At 49.1% G+C, this 18,228-nt stretch overlaps 1 protein-coding gene across 13 annotated transcripts in view; it reads right to left on the reverse strand.

Annotated features, from left to right (window-relative positions):
- Positions 1-605: 605 nt before the first annotated feature.
- Gramd1b (GRAM domain containing 1B) overlaps positions 606-18,228 on the reverse strand; it is a 234,647-nt gene continuing 217,024 nt past the window's right edge. For 9 of the 13 annotated variants that reach the window (XM_029543022.1, XM_029543019.1, XM_029543018.1 and 6 more), the window contains 12 exons: positions 16,640-16,796; positions 15,400-15,589; positions 14,959-15,102; positions 13,879-13,997; positions 13,471-13,613; positions 12,230-12,333; positions 11,482-11,685; positions 10,656-10,746; positions 7,628-7,639; positions 7,165-7,272; positions 6,776-6,893; positions 606-5,528 (listed from right to left, as the gene is read on the reverse strand). In XM_029543022.1, coding sequence (XP_029398882.1) covers positions 5,439-5,528; positions 6,776-6,893; positions 7,165-7,272; positions 7,628-7,639; positions 10,656-10,746; positions 11,482-11,685; positions 12,230-12,333; positions 13,471-13,613; positions 13,879-13,997; positions 14,959-15,102; positions 15,400-15,589; positions 16,640-16,796 — 1,480 coding nt within the window. In that variant the 3' untranslated portion in view covers positions 606-5,438. The remainder of the gene's footprint in view (positions 5,529-6,775; positions 6,894-7,164; positions 7,273-7,627; positions 7,640-10,655; positions 10,747-11,481; positions 11,686-12,229; positions 12,334-13,470; positions 13,614-13,878; positions 13,998-14,958; positions 15,103-15,399; positions 15,590-16,639; positions 16,797-18,228) is intronic. The other 4 variants (XM_029543023.1, XM_029543021.1, XM_021205895.2 and 1 more) reach the window with 1 other exon arrangement.

Below are 18,228 nucleotides of genomic sequence, written 5' to 3' on the forward strand. Positions count from 1 at the left end.
ACTGTACAGAGAAGCTACTTGAGACCGGAACAAGACTGTGCCTTTCAGTCCACCATGGATGTGGAAGGAGCTCATGAGATCTGAGGATCTCCTGGGGAGAGGCATTTCTTCAGTGATGTAGCCACTAAGAAGTTGTTTTTGCTTTAGTAAACAATCCCTCTACCCATGGTCATACAAGTGACCTAATTAAATCCAGTGAGTTACAAAAAGACAGTGGGGAAGGACGGGGAACAACCATAGCTGGGGGTGGGGTGGGGTGGGGAATTAAGAGAGGGTAGTGGAGGTGGATTCAATCCCAATGTGTTGTAAACCTGTGTAAGCTTGTCAAAAATAAGAAATAATAGGGGTTAAATTAAAAAAGAAAGAAAGAAAGAAAGAAAGAAAGAAAGAAAGAAAGAAAGAAAGAAATTCAAGACCCCAAATAAAAAACTTAGCCATTTCATTTAATCATGCTACCTCTCTTCCTGAGATGGAGGCCTGTGTGGGCCACACTTCAGGATGCTCATGCCTTTGGAACTTGCTGTGAGCATATCTAAGGATACCAGAAATACCAGGGATGAAGAACACTGAGGGACCAAGCAATAAGCGCACACACACTCCATTTATTATTTGTAATTCAATACTTTTTTCCTTTAATTCATACCGGACTTCCATGGCTCTAGCTACTTTACATTAAGATTTGGCTGGATAGCCTTGTGTGTTTCTAGGTACTAGCAATAAGGTTTTGGACCTTGCGCACAGCGCCAGGCAAAGTACAGTTAAAGATCCAAATACAGACGGCCAGACAACTCAACTGCAGCCAACCTGCGTTCTTTCCCACTTGTGGCCCAGTGCAGGTGTTGGGTGCTGCTCCCTCTGCCTCAACTGACTCTACCCCATGTCAGGATTATCCAGGGGGCCACTATGGCCTCTGATCCATCCCTCCCCACCTCAGAATGTAGGTTGAGTGGGGTCAGGGGGGAAAGCACCATGGGTTTGGGAAGATGGTCTGGTCCATGCAGAGAGTTGTCTGGCCCTAGAGTGCAAGGTAGGGAAATGTGGGGTGCCACACATTCTTGTTGGCAAAAGTGACTGTTTTACTGTGCAGTCTCTGCACACAACACAGAAGCCCAGGGCCAACTCCCCAGACAGCCCGATGTCCTGCCTGGAGCAAGGGCTGCCATTTTGCTTCGGAGGTGTCTTATTGTATGGAGAGAAGCAAGGAGGACCAAAGGGCAGAGATGGCAATGTCCGTTACGCATTCACATGCTGGGGGTAGATCGTCTGGCATCAGCAAATCTTGGCAGGTAAGTGCTTCTCATCGGCAGCCAAGGCTCCAATCCGGGCTCCCAGGCCTGCTGAGAGGCCTCTCCAAGTCACAAGACCCCTGAGCTGTTGCAGGGCACATCAGAACAGGGAGCTGGCTGAGCCCATCACAATGGCTGGAGCAGGAGTGAGGTAACAAGGCTGGGCAGAGAGGCGGGAGAGGGAGCTCTCTACACCATGTGCAAATTCCTGCTTCATATCAGGAATGTAGGGATGTTGAAAGATTGTCTTCCAGAAAACACTCCTCTGGGATCCAAATGCATCTTCTGGAAGAAGACTTGGAGATGGAAGGGAGTGGGGCCAGTCTGCTGGAGGATGGGGGTGGGGTGGGGTGGGGTGGGGTGGACGAAGGTCAAGGATGGCAAAGGAAAAATGGGAGTGATTGCCCCATAGCTCAGAGATGGGGATGGGGTTGGGGGAGGGAGAGAGTCCTGGAGAGGGTAGGCAGAGTCCAGGTGTGTAGGAAGGGCCACCACAGCCCTGCCACCTGGGGGAAGAGAGAAGATTGCTATTTCCCCTTGGCCCTAACGACCAGGGCTGGCTTTGGCTGCCCTGCAGAGCTAAGGAAGTGGGATGGTATGGCACAGAAAGGACCCTTCTGGGAGCACACATAGTCCAGAAAGAGTCTTCCCTTTGCCAGTTGCTTCCCCAACACCTCATCCTGACAGATGCTGTCTGTGAGAATGGTAGGCCAGTACCAGCATAGGTGAGGGGCTGTGGACAAGTAGAGAATCCACTTGTGGCAAATCCCTCTTGAGGTTCCCTGGTGCTCCTCACTCCTTGACGCCCGTGCCCTAACACAAGCCAAGGATTTTAGCAACGGTGTCATAACTGATTCAAATTGCGACAGGGGTTTGGCTGAGAAAAACAGAAGTTCTAGAACTGGGAATGGCTTCTTCTCATCGTCTCCTCCATCAGTGAGGAGTACGGACAGTAGAAAGGATTCACAGTGCCTGGAGATGGAAGATGGGCTCAGGCCAAAAGGATGCGCTTCTTGCTGTTATCCTCTAAGCATAAACCAATTCCATGTAAAACTACACCAAAGAAGGAAGAAGTGCTCTCCTGCTCAGGCTGAACAAGACTGTCCTTGCCACTGGAAGCCCCAAGACCTCCTAGCCAAGAGCAAAGCTTATCCGCCCTGGCAGGACAGCTTCCAAGACTGGAAACTCCCCATCTCGCTCATCTCTGGCCTACCCACCCTCCACATCAAGGTCAAACCTAGATCCCACATTGAAGGTCATTTACTTCAGCCCTCTCCTGTTAACACCTGGATCCTGAAGCTTGGTGTCGGGGACTTATCTAAAGCCACATGACTTGTGCGCTAACGTGGCCAGGGACTCAAGCCCAGATCTCTCATAGTCCAGTAAAAAGCACTCAAATATCTTGCCGCACAAATCCTCACAGAAAGATCAAACTACACATACACCTACAATAAGTGAACAAAACTTGCCAGCTGGAAGAAGTAGCCAAAGGCCACCTAGGCTCCATGCCCTCCTGTGGACAACTAGCTGCTTGCCAGGCTATTGTCCAGGGTACTTACTTTGGCTGCAGGGGTGAATTCCCAATTCTTTCACAAGGTATGGACAAAGGAGAAGAAAGATTTTTTTTTTCTGAGAATAAACTGATAATGTTGGTTTCTTCCAGGTGTAAAAACTCAAGCGAATGCTAAGACGGAAGGAACTCACAAGAAAGCCATCATTCTTGGGGGCTATTCTTCATATACACACATCATCTGGGGTCACTAGATGACAGGTTTTCTCTGACAAATTAGGTGCTCTCCTCCTCTAAATGATACTGCAGGCCAATGAACAGCAGTTCTCAGTGGCCAGGGCCACTTCTGTTACTTTATTTTGTCCCCCAACTCCCATCCCACCCCCAATGAACACCTCTGAAATCGTTTTAAAAGATCATGGTTGCCTTAACAATTAAACCTTGTAAATAACTACATTTGCAATAAATCTGAGAATTTCCAATTTTGCTTTCAAAAGCTTTCTGGGAATGCTTCTGGCTTCTGGCTATTCCAAGAAGAAACTGCCTAGCTCCCTGGACCATCCTCCCTTCTTTGACTTGGGACTTGACTGTGACCCGCAACTCTCAAAACAACCAAGTGTCGATCAATCGGTCTTTGGGTCTTGTCTACTCCAGAGAAACAAATGAATCCACTCCTCACCTCTGCTTTCCCAGGAGAGTGCTAGCAACGCTCACCAACCATGGGAGCCTTCTCCTCCCTCCATCAGAAGGTGATCTGGAAGTACAGCCTATTTTCTTTTCTTTTTTTTCTTTTCCTATTTTGCTCTTCAAGAAATACCAACACCTGTTTCTCCAGGGCAATGCAGCATTAAAGCCTTTCTTTCACTGCCCAAAATGGAATGCTCCGGACAATTCTAAGAGGAGAAAGTAACTTTTTCTCTGGTGTAGCTAATCAGCGCCATCTTGCTTCCTCTGTCCTGATGCTCTAGGAAATCCAGGTTTCCTTCTTCAGAAGCCCTGGAAAAGCAGCAAGCTTACAGAAGCTTTCATGCCAACCTGGCAGCAATCTTTACTACCATGGATCTCCAAGAACTCTGCCAGGGGCTGGCAGGACTCCTTGAGCCATCAGGTGGAAGGAAAAGCAGTAGACACTTGTAAGGGAGGGTGATGGATCTGCCCAGAAGGACCTCTTGAGATAAGATAAAACCCGAGTCCTGATGGGCTAACATTAAGAAGGCCCTGGATGGTTCAAGATCCCAACCTGGCATCTGCTTGGTGGCTTTCTATCTCACTAGGGCCAAAGACGATAAAGAGATTTGTGCACAGACCTTCAGAAACCCACTTCCAAACCTGAGAAACTTAGAGCTGAGGTGGTCTCTGGGGTGTGTGTGTGTGTGTGTGCGGGTTCTATTTGGTCTTTTCCTGACCAAACACATGCATCTAAGCCAAATCCTCCCTCTCGTGACACACAGTGGCACAGCGCTGCCTCTACTGCGAATGCTGGTTCCTTCCCAAGAGCTAATGATGCTGTTAACCCTCCAAGTGGTTTGGCGACTCCGCTCACTACTCACATAGGATTCTGGGCAAGCCCTGCAATCCATGTTTCTAGATCACTCTGTCTCCCAAAGCCCTGAGGGACTAGGATACCCTGACTTATCCTGGACATCAAACTCACAGATCAAAGAGAAAGAATTAGAGCCACAGACCTGACTTGCTTCCACTAAGAGAGGTTGCTGTTTTGTTTTTGAAACAAGGTCAAAAAGGCTCCACCCTGGCTAAGAAACAATGTGCTCTTAGGGCACACAGAAACAACGGGATTTTAGGCACTAAAAAGTGACCCTTCCCCCAGATCCAGCCTGGGAGAAGACCAGAGAGAAAGGGAGTGGGCGACTTAGGGATTCCCAGCCCTTGTGGGGTCCACAACCTACTCAGGTGAGAAGAAGGTGTGTGGGGGTGGGGGTGGGGCGTGGCTGAGGAAGAACTCCCTTCGGATGCCAGAGCTCAGGAGCCTGCATCCCCATAGCCCAGGCCCACAAACGCAGCCTCTGTCACAGTCCTCGCCACCTGGATTTCAGTGTGGTCCTAACCGATGGCCTCCTGAGGGACTTTGAATGGGGCTCCTGCCTGCTCCATTCTTCCTGTTCCCAAGGGAAAGCCTGGGGAAGCACTGGGTGGGTGTGGGGGGGTAGTGGGTGGGGTGGGAGGAGAACAGGTTCTCTTTTATTCTAGAGACAAATTAAAAGGGGGTTAGGAAATGAAGCACCTTAAGCAATGCCCTCTTGAGACAACGACGTTGAAGATGACAAAGGTCTTCACAGGCATAAACTTTGGCTCAGCCACATTCCCCTTCTAAGGGCCAAGAATGGCCAGCAAGGGAAGGAATGAGGAACAGAAAAGTGGGAGGAGGATCAGGGGAGGTTGCTGCTGAGAGGTGGTCCCTGCCCTCCTCGGTCCCTCCACATCGGAGGGAAAACGCTGCTCTGGCGGCACAGGGGGCGGGAGTTCCCGCTCCTTCTCCCTGGTACATAGGCATTATCTCTTTTTTAAAATCTGTATATAATATATATTTATATTCTGTATATATATATATATTTATATATATTTATAGGGTCTATGTACATGTATTGCACAGGCCTCTTGTAGCCACCCCTGGTCCTGCCTTGTCAATGGTAGCGGTTCCTCTTCTCGTCGCTCTCAGCTGGGTAGTCTCGGGACCTGATACCATTCTGAAGATTGATAAGCGAGTCCTTCATCTGTAAGATAGTGCTCTCAGTGAGTCTCCTCAGAGCTGCAGCTGCCACGCCCACCTGTGGCCCATCCCTGACCACGTCACGGAGCCCACAGACGCTAAGTCTATAAAGCACAGGAGGTGACCTCCATATCAGCAAATTACAAGCATCCAGTTGCTCTAACTAACCTTTGAACTATTACTTACTTGGCTTTTATCCTGAAGATACTTTCTGCCTATCTTTCTCCTGGCCTTGGATGTTTTCCAATTTTCCTCACTCCAATTTCTCCCAGTTGGAAAGTCCAGAAACAACACCAACTTTCTATGGTCATAACCGCCCTTTCCTCCCAGCCTCTCAAGACATTCAGGGGCTCTTCGGCTCTTTACCATTTAAACTTCATATTTCTTGGGACTAAAACCATTCTGTCCTTCCCAGACATATACAGTGGTGTTAAGCAGAGAGAAAGCAGGTTTGTCATCAGCTCCATAACAGAAAATTAATACTTTGGGGTCATGGGATGAGGTCCAAAAGGGTTAGCTTCAATTGGAGGATCTTCAAATGGTTCAGCTACTGTAGTAAGTTACTGTGTTATAATGACATCATCACATAGCAGCTCGAGCAAGCTAGTCTGTTATAATGACATCATCACATAGCAGCTCAAGTAAACTACGGTGTTACAATGACATCATCGCAGAGCAGCTTGTGTAAACTACGGTGTTATAATGACATCATCGCAGAGCAGCTCAAGTAAACTACGGTGTTATACTGCCTCATCTACTGTTCTGATTTCTCTGGCTCTTCTAAATCCGCTCCTCAGGTAGGAGGAGGACCATTTCTATGCATGGTGAGTGTGCATGTGTAGGTCAGAAGACAACCTGCAGAAGTCTCTCCTTCCACCTGGAGATAAAACTCAGGTTGCCAGGTTTGGTGGCAAGCACCTTTAACTGATGAATGGCCTCACCGACACCTCAGAGAAGTTTTGACATACACATCCTCTGGGAAGACAAATCACTATATAGGATTTTTTTTCTTTCCTGTGAAAGAGCCTGTCTTACATCCTTCTATTAATGTACCTCTTAGTTATTGTTTTGGAGGAATCCCTAAGTTTCTAATACTTCATTGAGGAATAGCTTTAAAAGCAAATCAGAAGACGGGCCGGAGGGGCCGGAATAATCATAAAAAGGAGGAGGCTGTCGGCATGTGGGGGCATTTCTCAGGACCAACGGAAAGGAGCTCAGACTCCCAAAGATGACGGACTGTGGGCGTCTCACCTGGTCAAGGAGCATCACTGAGGATTTGATGATTTCCCTCCACTTCTGGAGCTCGGTGTCGTGGTACTTCTGTTGGGATTCTAATAGCTGGGCCCATTCTGTTTGAGACTGGGGTAACCTGAAGGGGACAAGAAGGTATCCAGCAACCGCAATTATGCTCAGTGGGCTGATCTGTACTCTGACACCCCAAAGGACAGAGAGTCACATCAGAGTGCTTTCACTTCCGCTCACTACCCTAGGGTCCCAACTGCCCAGAAACTCTAAGGACAGATGTGTAGAGATGAACCATAGGCTCATCTCAAGGGGGTATCTTGGAACGAAAGCAATGGAGCAGTCCCAGACAACTGTGTGAGATTAAGGTGAAAACAAAGAGGTCAGGCCCATATTACCTTTCCTGGAGCCTGAGACCCTGCCAGGCAGTGAGTGTCTGTGTGGTGTATTCCAGCATCCACAGCTTGTAGAAGAGCATCATGTTAAGGACGACCAGCAGCACCAGACTGGGAGAGGAACAGGGAAAAGCAAGACCAGTGAGAAGGAATCTGTGTCGGGGATCTCCCCCCCACCTACCCATGAGGTTACGTGACTACCAGCTGGGCCAACCCAAGCATGACAGAGACGGGGGGGGGGGGCGAGGAAGCTGAAAGGGGTGTGTAGCAATGGCTGGAGAAAGAAGAGCAACCTAGTCTACGGGGTCAGTGACAGAACAAGAGAGCCATGGAGAGGGATATAAGCAAACGTATTGAAGGCTCTGGAAGGGAAGCCATAGGCACCTGACTCTGGGTGCCTGAGGGAGGATGGCATGGGGGAGGGGGAAAGCACTGAGGGTAAAGGGAGGAGCCAGAGAGCTGATACCTGAAACAGATCCTAATGGGAGCAAGGAAGAAAAAAAAAACGGGGAGGAGGCAGAGGTTAGAAGTGGGAGTGTGAGGTAGGAGAGGGATGCACTTCTATAAGAAACACACACACACACACACACACACACACACACACAGGCACAATAGATGAGGAGGCCAGGCAAGGAAGGGTGGAGGGAAAGTGGCGGTGGACGCTTAGCTTTGTATGGGTATTAAATCAAGAGGGCTCCCTATCAACCCAAGGTCATGCGACATCTGAAGGGCCAGACTGAAGGAGGAGCTGATATGCTTCCCAGGTACTGGAACTTCCCCGAAGCTACAGGGTCATCTCCCTGGACTTAGCACTGCCAGAGGGGATCAGAAGCAGGGAGGAGCACGGAGGACAGGCACGGGAGGATGGAGGATCCCAGGGAAGTGGAGAGACAGGAAGCTGGGGAAATCTCTCTTCTCTCCACCTCAGTGGTTGCCCAGGCCATTCTGGGGGAGAAGCTCATGGGATGGAGGGAAAGGCAAAGATGCAGGGAAGACTCAGAGACAGGAAGAGCTGGGGATAAAAGTCTGAGTGCATCACTTAAAATACTTTTTTTTTTTTTTAACTCCCCAAAGTTTCCCATCTGTCCTGAAACTGTTTTCTCATGAGGGACATCAGACTCAACCTACTGGGGTTGTTCTAAAAATGGAAAGGAACAAAATCTCTAGCCGTAGGCCCATGTCAAGAGCTGGGTCTTAGAGTGAAAGGATTTGGGAAGGACAGGTATGCACAGGAAGAGAGAAGATGGACAAATTGGGAAGTCAATTTATAGGTGGAAAGTGGGGGTGGGGACAACAAAGGAAAGAAGTCATATATGAGCTAGACTGTGTCTTAGATTGTTCAAACTCAGGGTCTCACGGTAATGTCCGAGGCCTTATGTTTCTCCAGCACTATGGATGGAAGTGTCCCTTCATCTGTCAGCTGCAAGTCCCTGGGGCTACCCTACATTGTCCATGCAAACAATGCTATCGCCTAACTGCATTAGCCCCCGCTGAATCACCTGAATGCCCACCTCCTCAGCACGTGCCGCACAGCATACCACCTCACATCCGGGTTTGTGTCTATCATCTTGAATGTTTTAAGTAAAGGTCATGTGCTGTCTGAGGGAAGACTCCCCAGTGTGCCAAACAGAGACAAAGAGGTGGCAGGTTTGAGTCACCACACAGAGGGCGGATGCTGGCGAGAGCCTGCCAGACACGTGTAAGCTGCTCTGTGTCAGTGTATTCTAAATGCAGGCTATCAGGACCCCAGCCAGGGCTGCATTGTGTCGAGTCAGGAGGCGTGACTATTGGAACCTTACAGAGGTGCAGAGGCGCAGAGCTGATACCTCTGGGATTTGCCCACTGGAGTGGGCCTTCTCTAAGTAAAACTGAGATGCACAGAACATGTACATACAGAACTAACCAAGGTCATAGTCTCTTATTGACCAGTGTCCAGTACCTGGTATGGTTCTTATCAGACATGAATTCCATTACAACGGTGTTTTAAGGAGGAGTTTTTATAGTTGTCTCTGTCCTCACTGTTATGATATCACGGTTTCTGATGCTATCATATGTTTTCATGCTATGCCCTCAGGAGTAGCAGGAACCATGTCTTCTCATGTCTTCCATGGGCTTTTCTCCTCTAAGGAGTCAACAGGGTAGTCTCTGGCTGCACTTCTGCTACACGCAGCATGGACGGTCTCATTTATACCCATGGCTTTACTCGGTCTTCTAAGGGCCAGGCCCATATCAGCAAAGGCTTGTTTGTCCTCCTCAGCTAGATAAGCTGCTGCAACTCAGACACTTGGAGAGTTTGGCGTGTCTTCTCTGACAACTTTCAGCCACAGTCCAAATTTCTGTGGCCGCAAGCACCTGTATTCCCTGTGGGCAGCTGGACTTCCTGTGAGACAGAACTCAAGGGTAACTGAGCCTTCCCTCTGTGATCTCTCCTCCCCATTCCGTCCTCTCAGTCTGGTGGGCGCCCTGATGCAGATCACTCTAAGCACCCACACTGCTTCCAGTGTCTGTCATCCATTCACCTCACCACCGCAAGACTGGTCTAACTGTGCTGCTTGGGAACACAAGGTGCTCACCCAGGGTGTCCTGAGAGGGAGGATGTGCCCTCACAACATCTCTCCAGGGATGCTTCAGGGAGAGGTGATCTGGAGCCCGGTGTCCAGAAGGGAAAGCACACATGTGGGACTTGGCTGTGCCGCCCGCCTGCCCGCCCACTCGCCCGCCCGCCTGTGTCATCTAGACTCTCACAGATCATTCCCTGCCACAGGAGCGATGACAGGCCGTACCCTGAGCCAAGCAGAAAAGCTGTCCTTAGCTGCTCTCAATGCCACTTGTGCAAATGGTCTAGCATGTCCTGGGCACCGATGACAAGGACTCGCACAGCAGATAGCTGTATTCTCCCTATCTTAGGCTTTCTTTTCTTTTGGCTTCCCATCTTCCTGGCTCAGCTGAGTGTGCGAGCTATCGAACCTATGGTTTTATAATGTCGTGCTAATTATCTAGATTGAAATAAGCCTCTGCTCTCCCTGGACTGGAAGCATTGATTTTGTCTGGCTACTCTGCCAGTGAGAACTCTGGGTATGTCTCTCAGGCTGGACACAGGGCAGACACTCAAGAGGACCTCTTATAAACTAATGGGCTCTTCAAACGTGCTGAAGCATCTCTGTGTCAGTCAGTGTTTATCTTGAGGAAGGATTCTGAGTGCCCCACCTCTCTAACCCACTTGACACTGAGCTCCTAAAAGGCATAGATGCCGTATACACCGTTTCTCCCCCTAGAAGGCTAACACACAGGAAGTGCTGAGTACGACACAGAGAAAGGGTACCAAAGGCCTGGGCAGTGGATCCAGCAAAGACTAGAAGACCAGGGGACAAGGAGGAAGGAAGGGGAAAAGTAAGAGGAAGCTCATGCTTGAGAGGTGGAGATGACTCCCCTGCACCAGGCAGGGGAGGGACAGTGCTGGAGCCAGGGAGGGAGAGGAACCTGGAGTCTCTTACACACAGCTGATAACCAGCAGCAGCTTGGACACACTTTGTAGGGGAAAACCATCAGGAGTGTCCTCCGGGATGTGCCGTGTCTGTGTGGAACCTGTGAGAGAATAAACAGGCAGTCATGCTCTCCAACTCCACAAGTCCTCGCGCTGCAGACAGGACACCAGTCAAGCAATGACACCGGGGAACTATGCAACAGGCTAGCAGCGGCCGTGTGATCACAGCGTCAGCTCTGCAACGCGAGGAGGTAAAGTCTGCAAGGTCAAGGCTTTGGTCAGATAACTACTGAACAAATGAGAAAACGGAGCTACGGGCCTAGGCTATAGAGATATTAATTGACTGGTGAAGACAGGCTGGGGGGCAGCAGCTCTCTGTCCCAGCTTTATAATCAGCTACATGACGTCAAGGCAAGACAGGTAACTTCTTAGTCCATCTACTTAAGTGTGACATTAATCACAAATGTTACATCTAAAATGCTAACAGTGGAGTTCTCTAGCGGTCTTCTCCAGTCCCCAGGCATTTCTGATGAGCTCACGCTCATGTGCAAAGCATGGTTTGTAAAACACCAGCACCATCAGTCTCTAGGTTCCTTAGGGAGCACCAGGCTTCCACAACTGAGAATATACATGAGAATTCAAAGGGTGGAGTGAGAAGAGGAAAACATACAAAAGGAGTCCCTGCCTGGACACATAGGGGCTTGGTGGGTCTGTGAGGGACAAGTGACAAGTTCTACGCAGGGTATCAACCAAGCATGCAGACGCGAGCCGTGACAGAGGCACGCAGCTTCATCCCACGGTCCCAATCAACACGACCGTTCCCACCTACAACCTACCTGCCACGTGCTTGATCCTGTGGCCCACATCTTCATCAGTGGGTGTGGTGACAGGGCTCATCACCTCTTCCAGGTGAGGTACCCGCAGGTGAGCATGGGGACGCTTCCTCCTCCGGACCGCTGACGACTTGTTAGCCTTCTCCTTGGGTGACTGCCTGTGTATCTCAGCCAAGTAGGTACTCTCTGTTTTGGTTAGCTCGGTCTCTGTCAGACACAAAAGAGCCATGTCAGAGGCCTATGGCTTTAACCCAACAGACTGTCCACTAGAAGCAGCTTTTAACTAGTACCATATTCCTACTACAGACCCTGGGAGGCCAGCCCAGCGGGAAGATGGCCCCCAGAAAGGCCCATGCCAAGTATTTTTGAAGCCAAATCGCATTCCAAACCTCTGCACCGCCATGTATATAATTTACAGCATATCACACGCTTGCTAAAACAGATGCCCTCAGATCCTTCTCAATATCACATCATCTCAGGTTCATTTGAGAGGAGGCGAAATCAAAATCACAGCCCCACTTTAGTGATCTCAAAACTACAGACAGTCTCTTGAAAGATACACCCACAGACATAACCAAACTTGATGCTCATTTCAGGGACAGAATTAGGAATCCAGTGAAACTAATTTAGGGTCTCAGAGACCCCCCCCTTAGTCTCCGTGCTTTCCATTCCCCCAAATGGTGGCCAACAGCTGCGTAGGCCAGCGAGGGAAACATCTCCATTTAGATGGCATGTGGACTGTGGCACCCACCTAAATGGCGGAAGTAGTCCTCCAGTCCACTCCAGAAGTTCTTCTCGATGAAAGTTTTCACAAATCCCCAGGGCTGCTTTCGATAGCGGAGCTCTGTGGAGACCCTGAGGAGCAGGCCGTTAAAGATGTGATCAGTCATTCACATGGAGAAAACAGGTTTGGAAGCATAGAAGATAACGTATGGGGGTGGGGCGGAGCAGGGGCAGGTCCTGTGTAGGCTCTACAGCCTCCCAGCCAATCAAGAGAAAGTTTAGAGACTAAGGTCAACCCCCTTTTAATTCCAAGTAGGGACTCTGGAGCCTCACCACTTGCAACTTCAAGTGTCTTTTCACCTGCCTTGCTTCCATGCTACACACAAGACCTCAACACTTCTGAGTATTCTCTCTCCTGACCACTGGCCATACCACCGTCCACTGCTCTTGTAGTAGCAATGCACTCTACCCTCCCACAAGGAAGCCCAGTTCTCCACCTCTTCCTTGGGCGTATGAGCATCTGTCAGTAGTCTGCCCCGCCCCTCCGCAACAGCCAGGCTTAGGGCCTTCCTACATTCCTACCCAGCATCTGTTTTCCACGTAGAGAATGGACTAGCACCTCCTGCAAAGGTTTAGCTGCCATCCAACCACGATGGTTTTCAAATGTGGATGGGTATGTGTGCTGACTGTACATCCTTCTATGTACTCCTAATGTGGTCCATATTTCTCCCTTCCTCTGAGGAGGCATTATCACATTCAGAGCTAACGATTCATTTGACTGTAATATGAGTAGGCTGAGGACAGAAAGCTGGTTGTTCCACATCAAGATTCCTGCTCTCCAGGAGCTCATTGACCAACCATGGAAACAATAGGCAATCACAATACATAAGACATGGAACACAGTGAACAGGGTCCTATTGCTAAAGGCTAAGTAAGCTTCAATACGTACTGGGGCATGACTGATCAAGTTACTCTTTCTGATAAATGAGGGTAACTCCATCTTTGGGGGGGTGGTTATTCTAAAAAGCCCCACAGATGTAGTTTAAGTTACTACATAGTTCTACATAAAGCATAGAAAACCCAACAGTAGGGCCTGGTAAAGACCTTCCAAATAAGACAGAGTGTTCAAAGGGACACAAGATGGAGAAGGCAGGCAGGCAGGATGGGAAGGCTCCAGAGAGGACATACAAGGGAGAGTACTCTAGCTCCTCTTCTCCCCAAGGAATGCCTCTCCCCACCTGCACCGACCCAAACCCTCACACAGCACACCTGAGTCTGCTCTTGTTCCGGGCCACTCTGGTGAGTGTGTAGCGATTGATGGTGTAGAAGTAGTCATGGTATGGCACATCATGGGTGAGGACTTCAGCGTCTATCACGTAGCATTCGCTCTCCTGACTCGCTTTGTACATGGTCTGTGGTTAGGGAAGCATAGAGGATGGAAACTGATGAGAAGCCAGGGAGGGCCACTGCCTTTCCCAATGACCCCGCCCCTGGACTTCTGGATGGAAAGTGTGACATCCCTGGAGTTGGCAGCATCTCCGTTAGCTGGGTGACGCTGCCTCAAGACTTAACCAAGCCTAGATCCAGTGGCCTCTTCCCAAGAAGCACTTTGATCCTTCATGATGTGACAGGATTTCCAAGCACACTCTCGTTTGACTCTTTCTTCTTCTGACTCACCTGTGTCTCCCTGACAGTGGCTGTTTTGGGAGCCAGAGGATTAGTGAGGGTGATAGTGTAGAGAATCACCCGACTCTGGTTTCCATTCTCCTCCTTTTTCCACGGATGGAAGATGATATCTGAGGGTATACACAAGATCTAGATTGAGAAGGTGGGGAAGAGCAAGCCCTGTTTGGCTGAATCTCCCCGCTGAACTCCTCATTCCATGCTGACTCTTGCTTGCTAGTCCCCCCTCCCCCCGGAAGCCAACAGGAGTTTGAAAGCTGGAAGAAGTGATAAAGAGGAGGTGGAGTTGGAGCAGAAAGAGGCCCATTGTGGCATTGCGGAAATTCTACACAGAGCTCCAGAATGCTGACTGTTCCCAGGCTGGGACAGGAGACCTTGGGGCCACCTGCGGGGGCGCAGGCAACATTGAAGTTACTGTGGTAAGACCATTGGATCCCCAGGGAGTGTGACCCATCCCATGGCCTCAAGGTGCCTCTCTTTCAAAGGGTGCCCTGTTGCCTAGAGCTTTTGCCCCGAGGGCACGACTGGCATCTCTGCCAGGCTATGTTACATCCTTTCCGTGGGAAAAACTGGAGTGAGAGGGAGAATGGACGCAGGAGCCCTCAGAGTGCTAGGTATGAATCCTCATTCAGTCCTCCTAGGCTACTTTATACAGGCAGATATAGCCTGGAGTTCAGATTCCTAACATGCTAGTGCCAGGAACCCTAAAACTCACAGATGGCATAGCTGAGGACTGAATGAGCCAATGCAGCACACACACTCATACGGAAGGAACAGCTGCCCTGTAGTAGACACAGAGCCCTGTGCAGGCAAAGAGCTGGCAGGGTCTGCTCACTGGGAAATCTTTGGAGTCTGTTAGACAGAGGGCATATGAGAATCTTCACTACTAGAGACAGAGAGCGACAGAGTAACCTAGATCATCTTTGGCACCGTATAAGGGCAGAAAGAGGAGCCTGTGACACTGGGGAAAGAATGGTATAGGGACAGAGGTAGGAAAAAAAGAAGGGGAAGGAGAAAGAGGGACAGTAGAGAAAAGGATGGACAGTCAGGAAGAGACGAGCCCGCAGATCAGACCAGAGAAACGCCGCTGCTCCATGAAATCCCGCAGGAAGGGTGAGTTGGTGAACAGCAGGTCATAGAGTTTGTCCACGCTGAAGTTGAAGACCTCATTCACATACTGTCTTCCGCTCAGGTCCTCATAGAAGGCCTGGACCTCTCCTGTACAGAAAAGAGGACGAAGCAGACAGTGACAAAGGAGGACTGGAGGCTGTGGTGATATGACATCCTGGGACACCCATATCTCTGAGTCTGACGTGGCTGCTACTACCAAGGGAAGGGTGGCTGGGCTCATGGCTCACCGTGAACGCTTTTTGCCTGCCTCACTTCTCTTCTCTGAGACCTTAGCTGCTTAGTCTGGGGGACACTCTGAGATCCGGAACTTGGATTCTGACTCAAGACATGTTGCAAAAACGGAGAGCTGAAGGGGGTTCTCCAGACCCGCATTCAGGGGCTCACCTTCATCGTGGGTATCTGAAGAATCACTGAGCTCGGTGGGGATGTCCTCATTGTCATTGAAGTCCAGTGAAGGGGAGGTCACAGGCGCAATGATCTCAATCTTCTCCCCTATGATGTTGTCAATGGCAAGCTCCTTCTCTAGGGACCCTTCGCCCTCCATCACCTCCTCCTCCAACGGCAAGCCATCAAACTGCAGTGGAGATCAAGAATGACCCACCAGGGTTCCCCTCTGTGGATCATCTCTCCAAAGGGAGACCAGCAACCAGGCCTTAAAAACCATCCCATTCCCAGCTACGCTGCTCAGGAGCGGGGCTAATGTTGGGTGCTAGGACTGTGCTGAGGTGCACAGTAATGGGTATGCAGGACCAGCACTCAGGCCATTCAAACGGTCGCACTGATTCTAGGTCCTTTCTGGAGCTACACTCCCACCACACTGCTACAATGCCAGCCTGCCTGTAAACAATACTGTTTTCCTAAACAGCTCAGAGGGCTTCATGGGCATGTCTGGGGCTTCATTCTCCCATTGGCACCAGAAAGAAATCAATTCTATTTCAATGCTAATCTCAGCAGTAAAAAAAATGAAGGCTAGCCATGGATGTCTTCATTCCAAGGCTGCTTAGCCTGGCCAAATGTGGGGTAAAAGGTTCCCTCTTCAGAGAGTTCTTCCCCAAGGAACCCAGCCTCTTCTTGTGGACACACGCCCTAACCCTCTTTCCTTCAGGAAAGTTTTGACTTCTCCAAACAGTGTTCCTGAGGAGAAAGGTTCTCATAGACATTTTCATAGCCTCCATAAATTCTAGCATAGTGGGAAAACAGATTGCAAAGGAACTCAAAAAATATCTATGACATCGGTGAATAGGCAATATACTGTCCTACAGTTCCATATTCATGTGTGATTCTGACTTTGGATCAAAGCATGAGGGAAAAAAATAAACCAGGAAAGATATCCAAAAAGAGAGGCTGACTTAGAGTCCACCAAGTGCTACACTCTTAGAAGACTTAGAATAGTTTTCATCTTATATATTAAACCAAATCATCTAACCCAGGTGCAGCGATCTAGCTCTGGACCTTTGGAATATACCATAACAGTAAGAGCTCATGAATTCCAGGATGCTACTGTCATCACGGTGGGACCCCCTTCCACTTCCCTTCTCCCGTGGGGCTCTTGTGGGAGTAATTAAGCTGGGAGACACTGGCCACTAATCAGGACAGGGGTTTGACCTGAGTTCACCACCCATACCGAGACAGGGGCTTCACTGCTTCCCGTAGACGTCAGTGTGCTGTTGGTGACAGACTTCTTGGGCAGCTGTGGGCTGGCATCCGGCTTGGTCTCGATACTACTTTTGGATGAGCTGTCGTTCACTTCATTCTCTTCTATGGGGATCTCCTCACAGTAGCTGGAGAAGACACCCCCATGGGCTCAGGTTAGTCTTTGTGGTGGAGGCCACCAGCTAATTTTAGAACAGGCCTATCTGTCTATCTGAAACTATGGGCCTTTCTGCTTTATGATCTGCCTTTCTTTTCTTTATGATCTTGTACAAACCAAGCCCCCCCAGAACCCCCATTGCTCTCCCAAAGCTTCATTCCTGTCTTATCTATTTCTCCCTATCCAGAAACTTGTAGCTGAAAATCCACCTTTTCTAGAACCTTCCTTAGATGTATATCTACATAAACATACCGAAATCTCATCATACTCTTCTGTTGGATCCATCCCTTCCTCATCATCTGAATCTAGTATTTGGGCTCTCAGCAAATAGTTCCTGTCTCAAACATCAACTAAGACTAGATTCTGAGTACAGTACCCCTCACCAGTACCGCCCAAATTATAGATCACAACAAAGTTCTCTTCATTGTACATCCTGAATGAAGGTGTTACTATAGAGACATTTCAGGCCACTGTTGCAATCATCACCCATACAGTTGTTGCTGGCTTTAACATCTGACTTGTGCATTTAGTGGCATCTGCATGCATTACAGCTCCAGGTAAATCATTATGTCCAATTCAGACATTGGCAAATAGAGTTTGACAGAGCTAACATGGTACCAGCGTTGATGCTGTACCAAGCCAAGGTCTAAGTACTGTATCCTCTATGGTCCTTCCTTGCTTTTTTACTTCACTGTCTTCTCACAGCAACATCCAGTCTTCACACACCTAATTACTGTCAGTCAACTGACTCTCCCCATCTTTCTAAGCTACCTGCAGAAGTTCATACAGTGAGAGCCCCCACCCTTAACTTCCCGTTCTTAGCTTCTAGTGTATGAGACTCTTCTGCCTTCTTAGATGTCCTTTCGAGATCTTTCTCTGCTTCTCCTTCTTGAGTGCTTCTAAGTCTAGACCTTGAAGTCTTAGACCTTCTAAGTCTAGTCCTTTATGTTCAATTATTTGGAGGACTGAGTTACCCCATGGTTATCTACGCATGACTCTAAAGTTTACAGCCCTAACCCAAACATCTTCATGAACACAAACGCTAACCTCAGAAGCCTACATGAGCTCTCTGTTTGGCTTGCAGGCATCCTCATTTGCTTAGAACTAATCTTCTAATCTCAAACTCTTCTGTCTACAATATTCCCCCACCTGTTTGGAACCACTCCATTCTCCCCAAGAGTTAAACCAACACACTTCAAACCAACCTGGGATTTTCTTCTGAGCCATCAACAAATCCTTCAAAATACACCAAGAACTTTCATTTACTGTCAGACCTACTGCAGCCTTCCTGGTCCACAACACTACCAACAGCATCTTTCCTCTAAATTGTCATCTAGCAACCTTTGAACAGGTTCCCCCTTGTTCTCCACTTGAGTGCATGTCTAACACAGAAGACAGACGGG

Source organism: Mus pahari, chromosome 10 (genome assembly GCF_900095145.1).
Source record: "Mus pahari chromosome 10, PAHARI_EIJ_v1.1, whole genome shotgun sequence".
Lineage (NCBI taxonomy): Eukaryota > Metazoa > Chordata > Mammalia > Rodentia > Muridae > Mus > Mus pahari.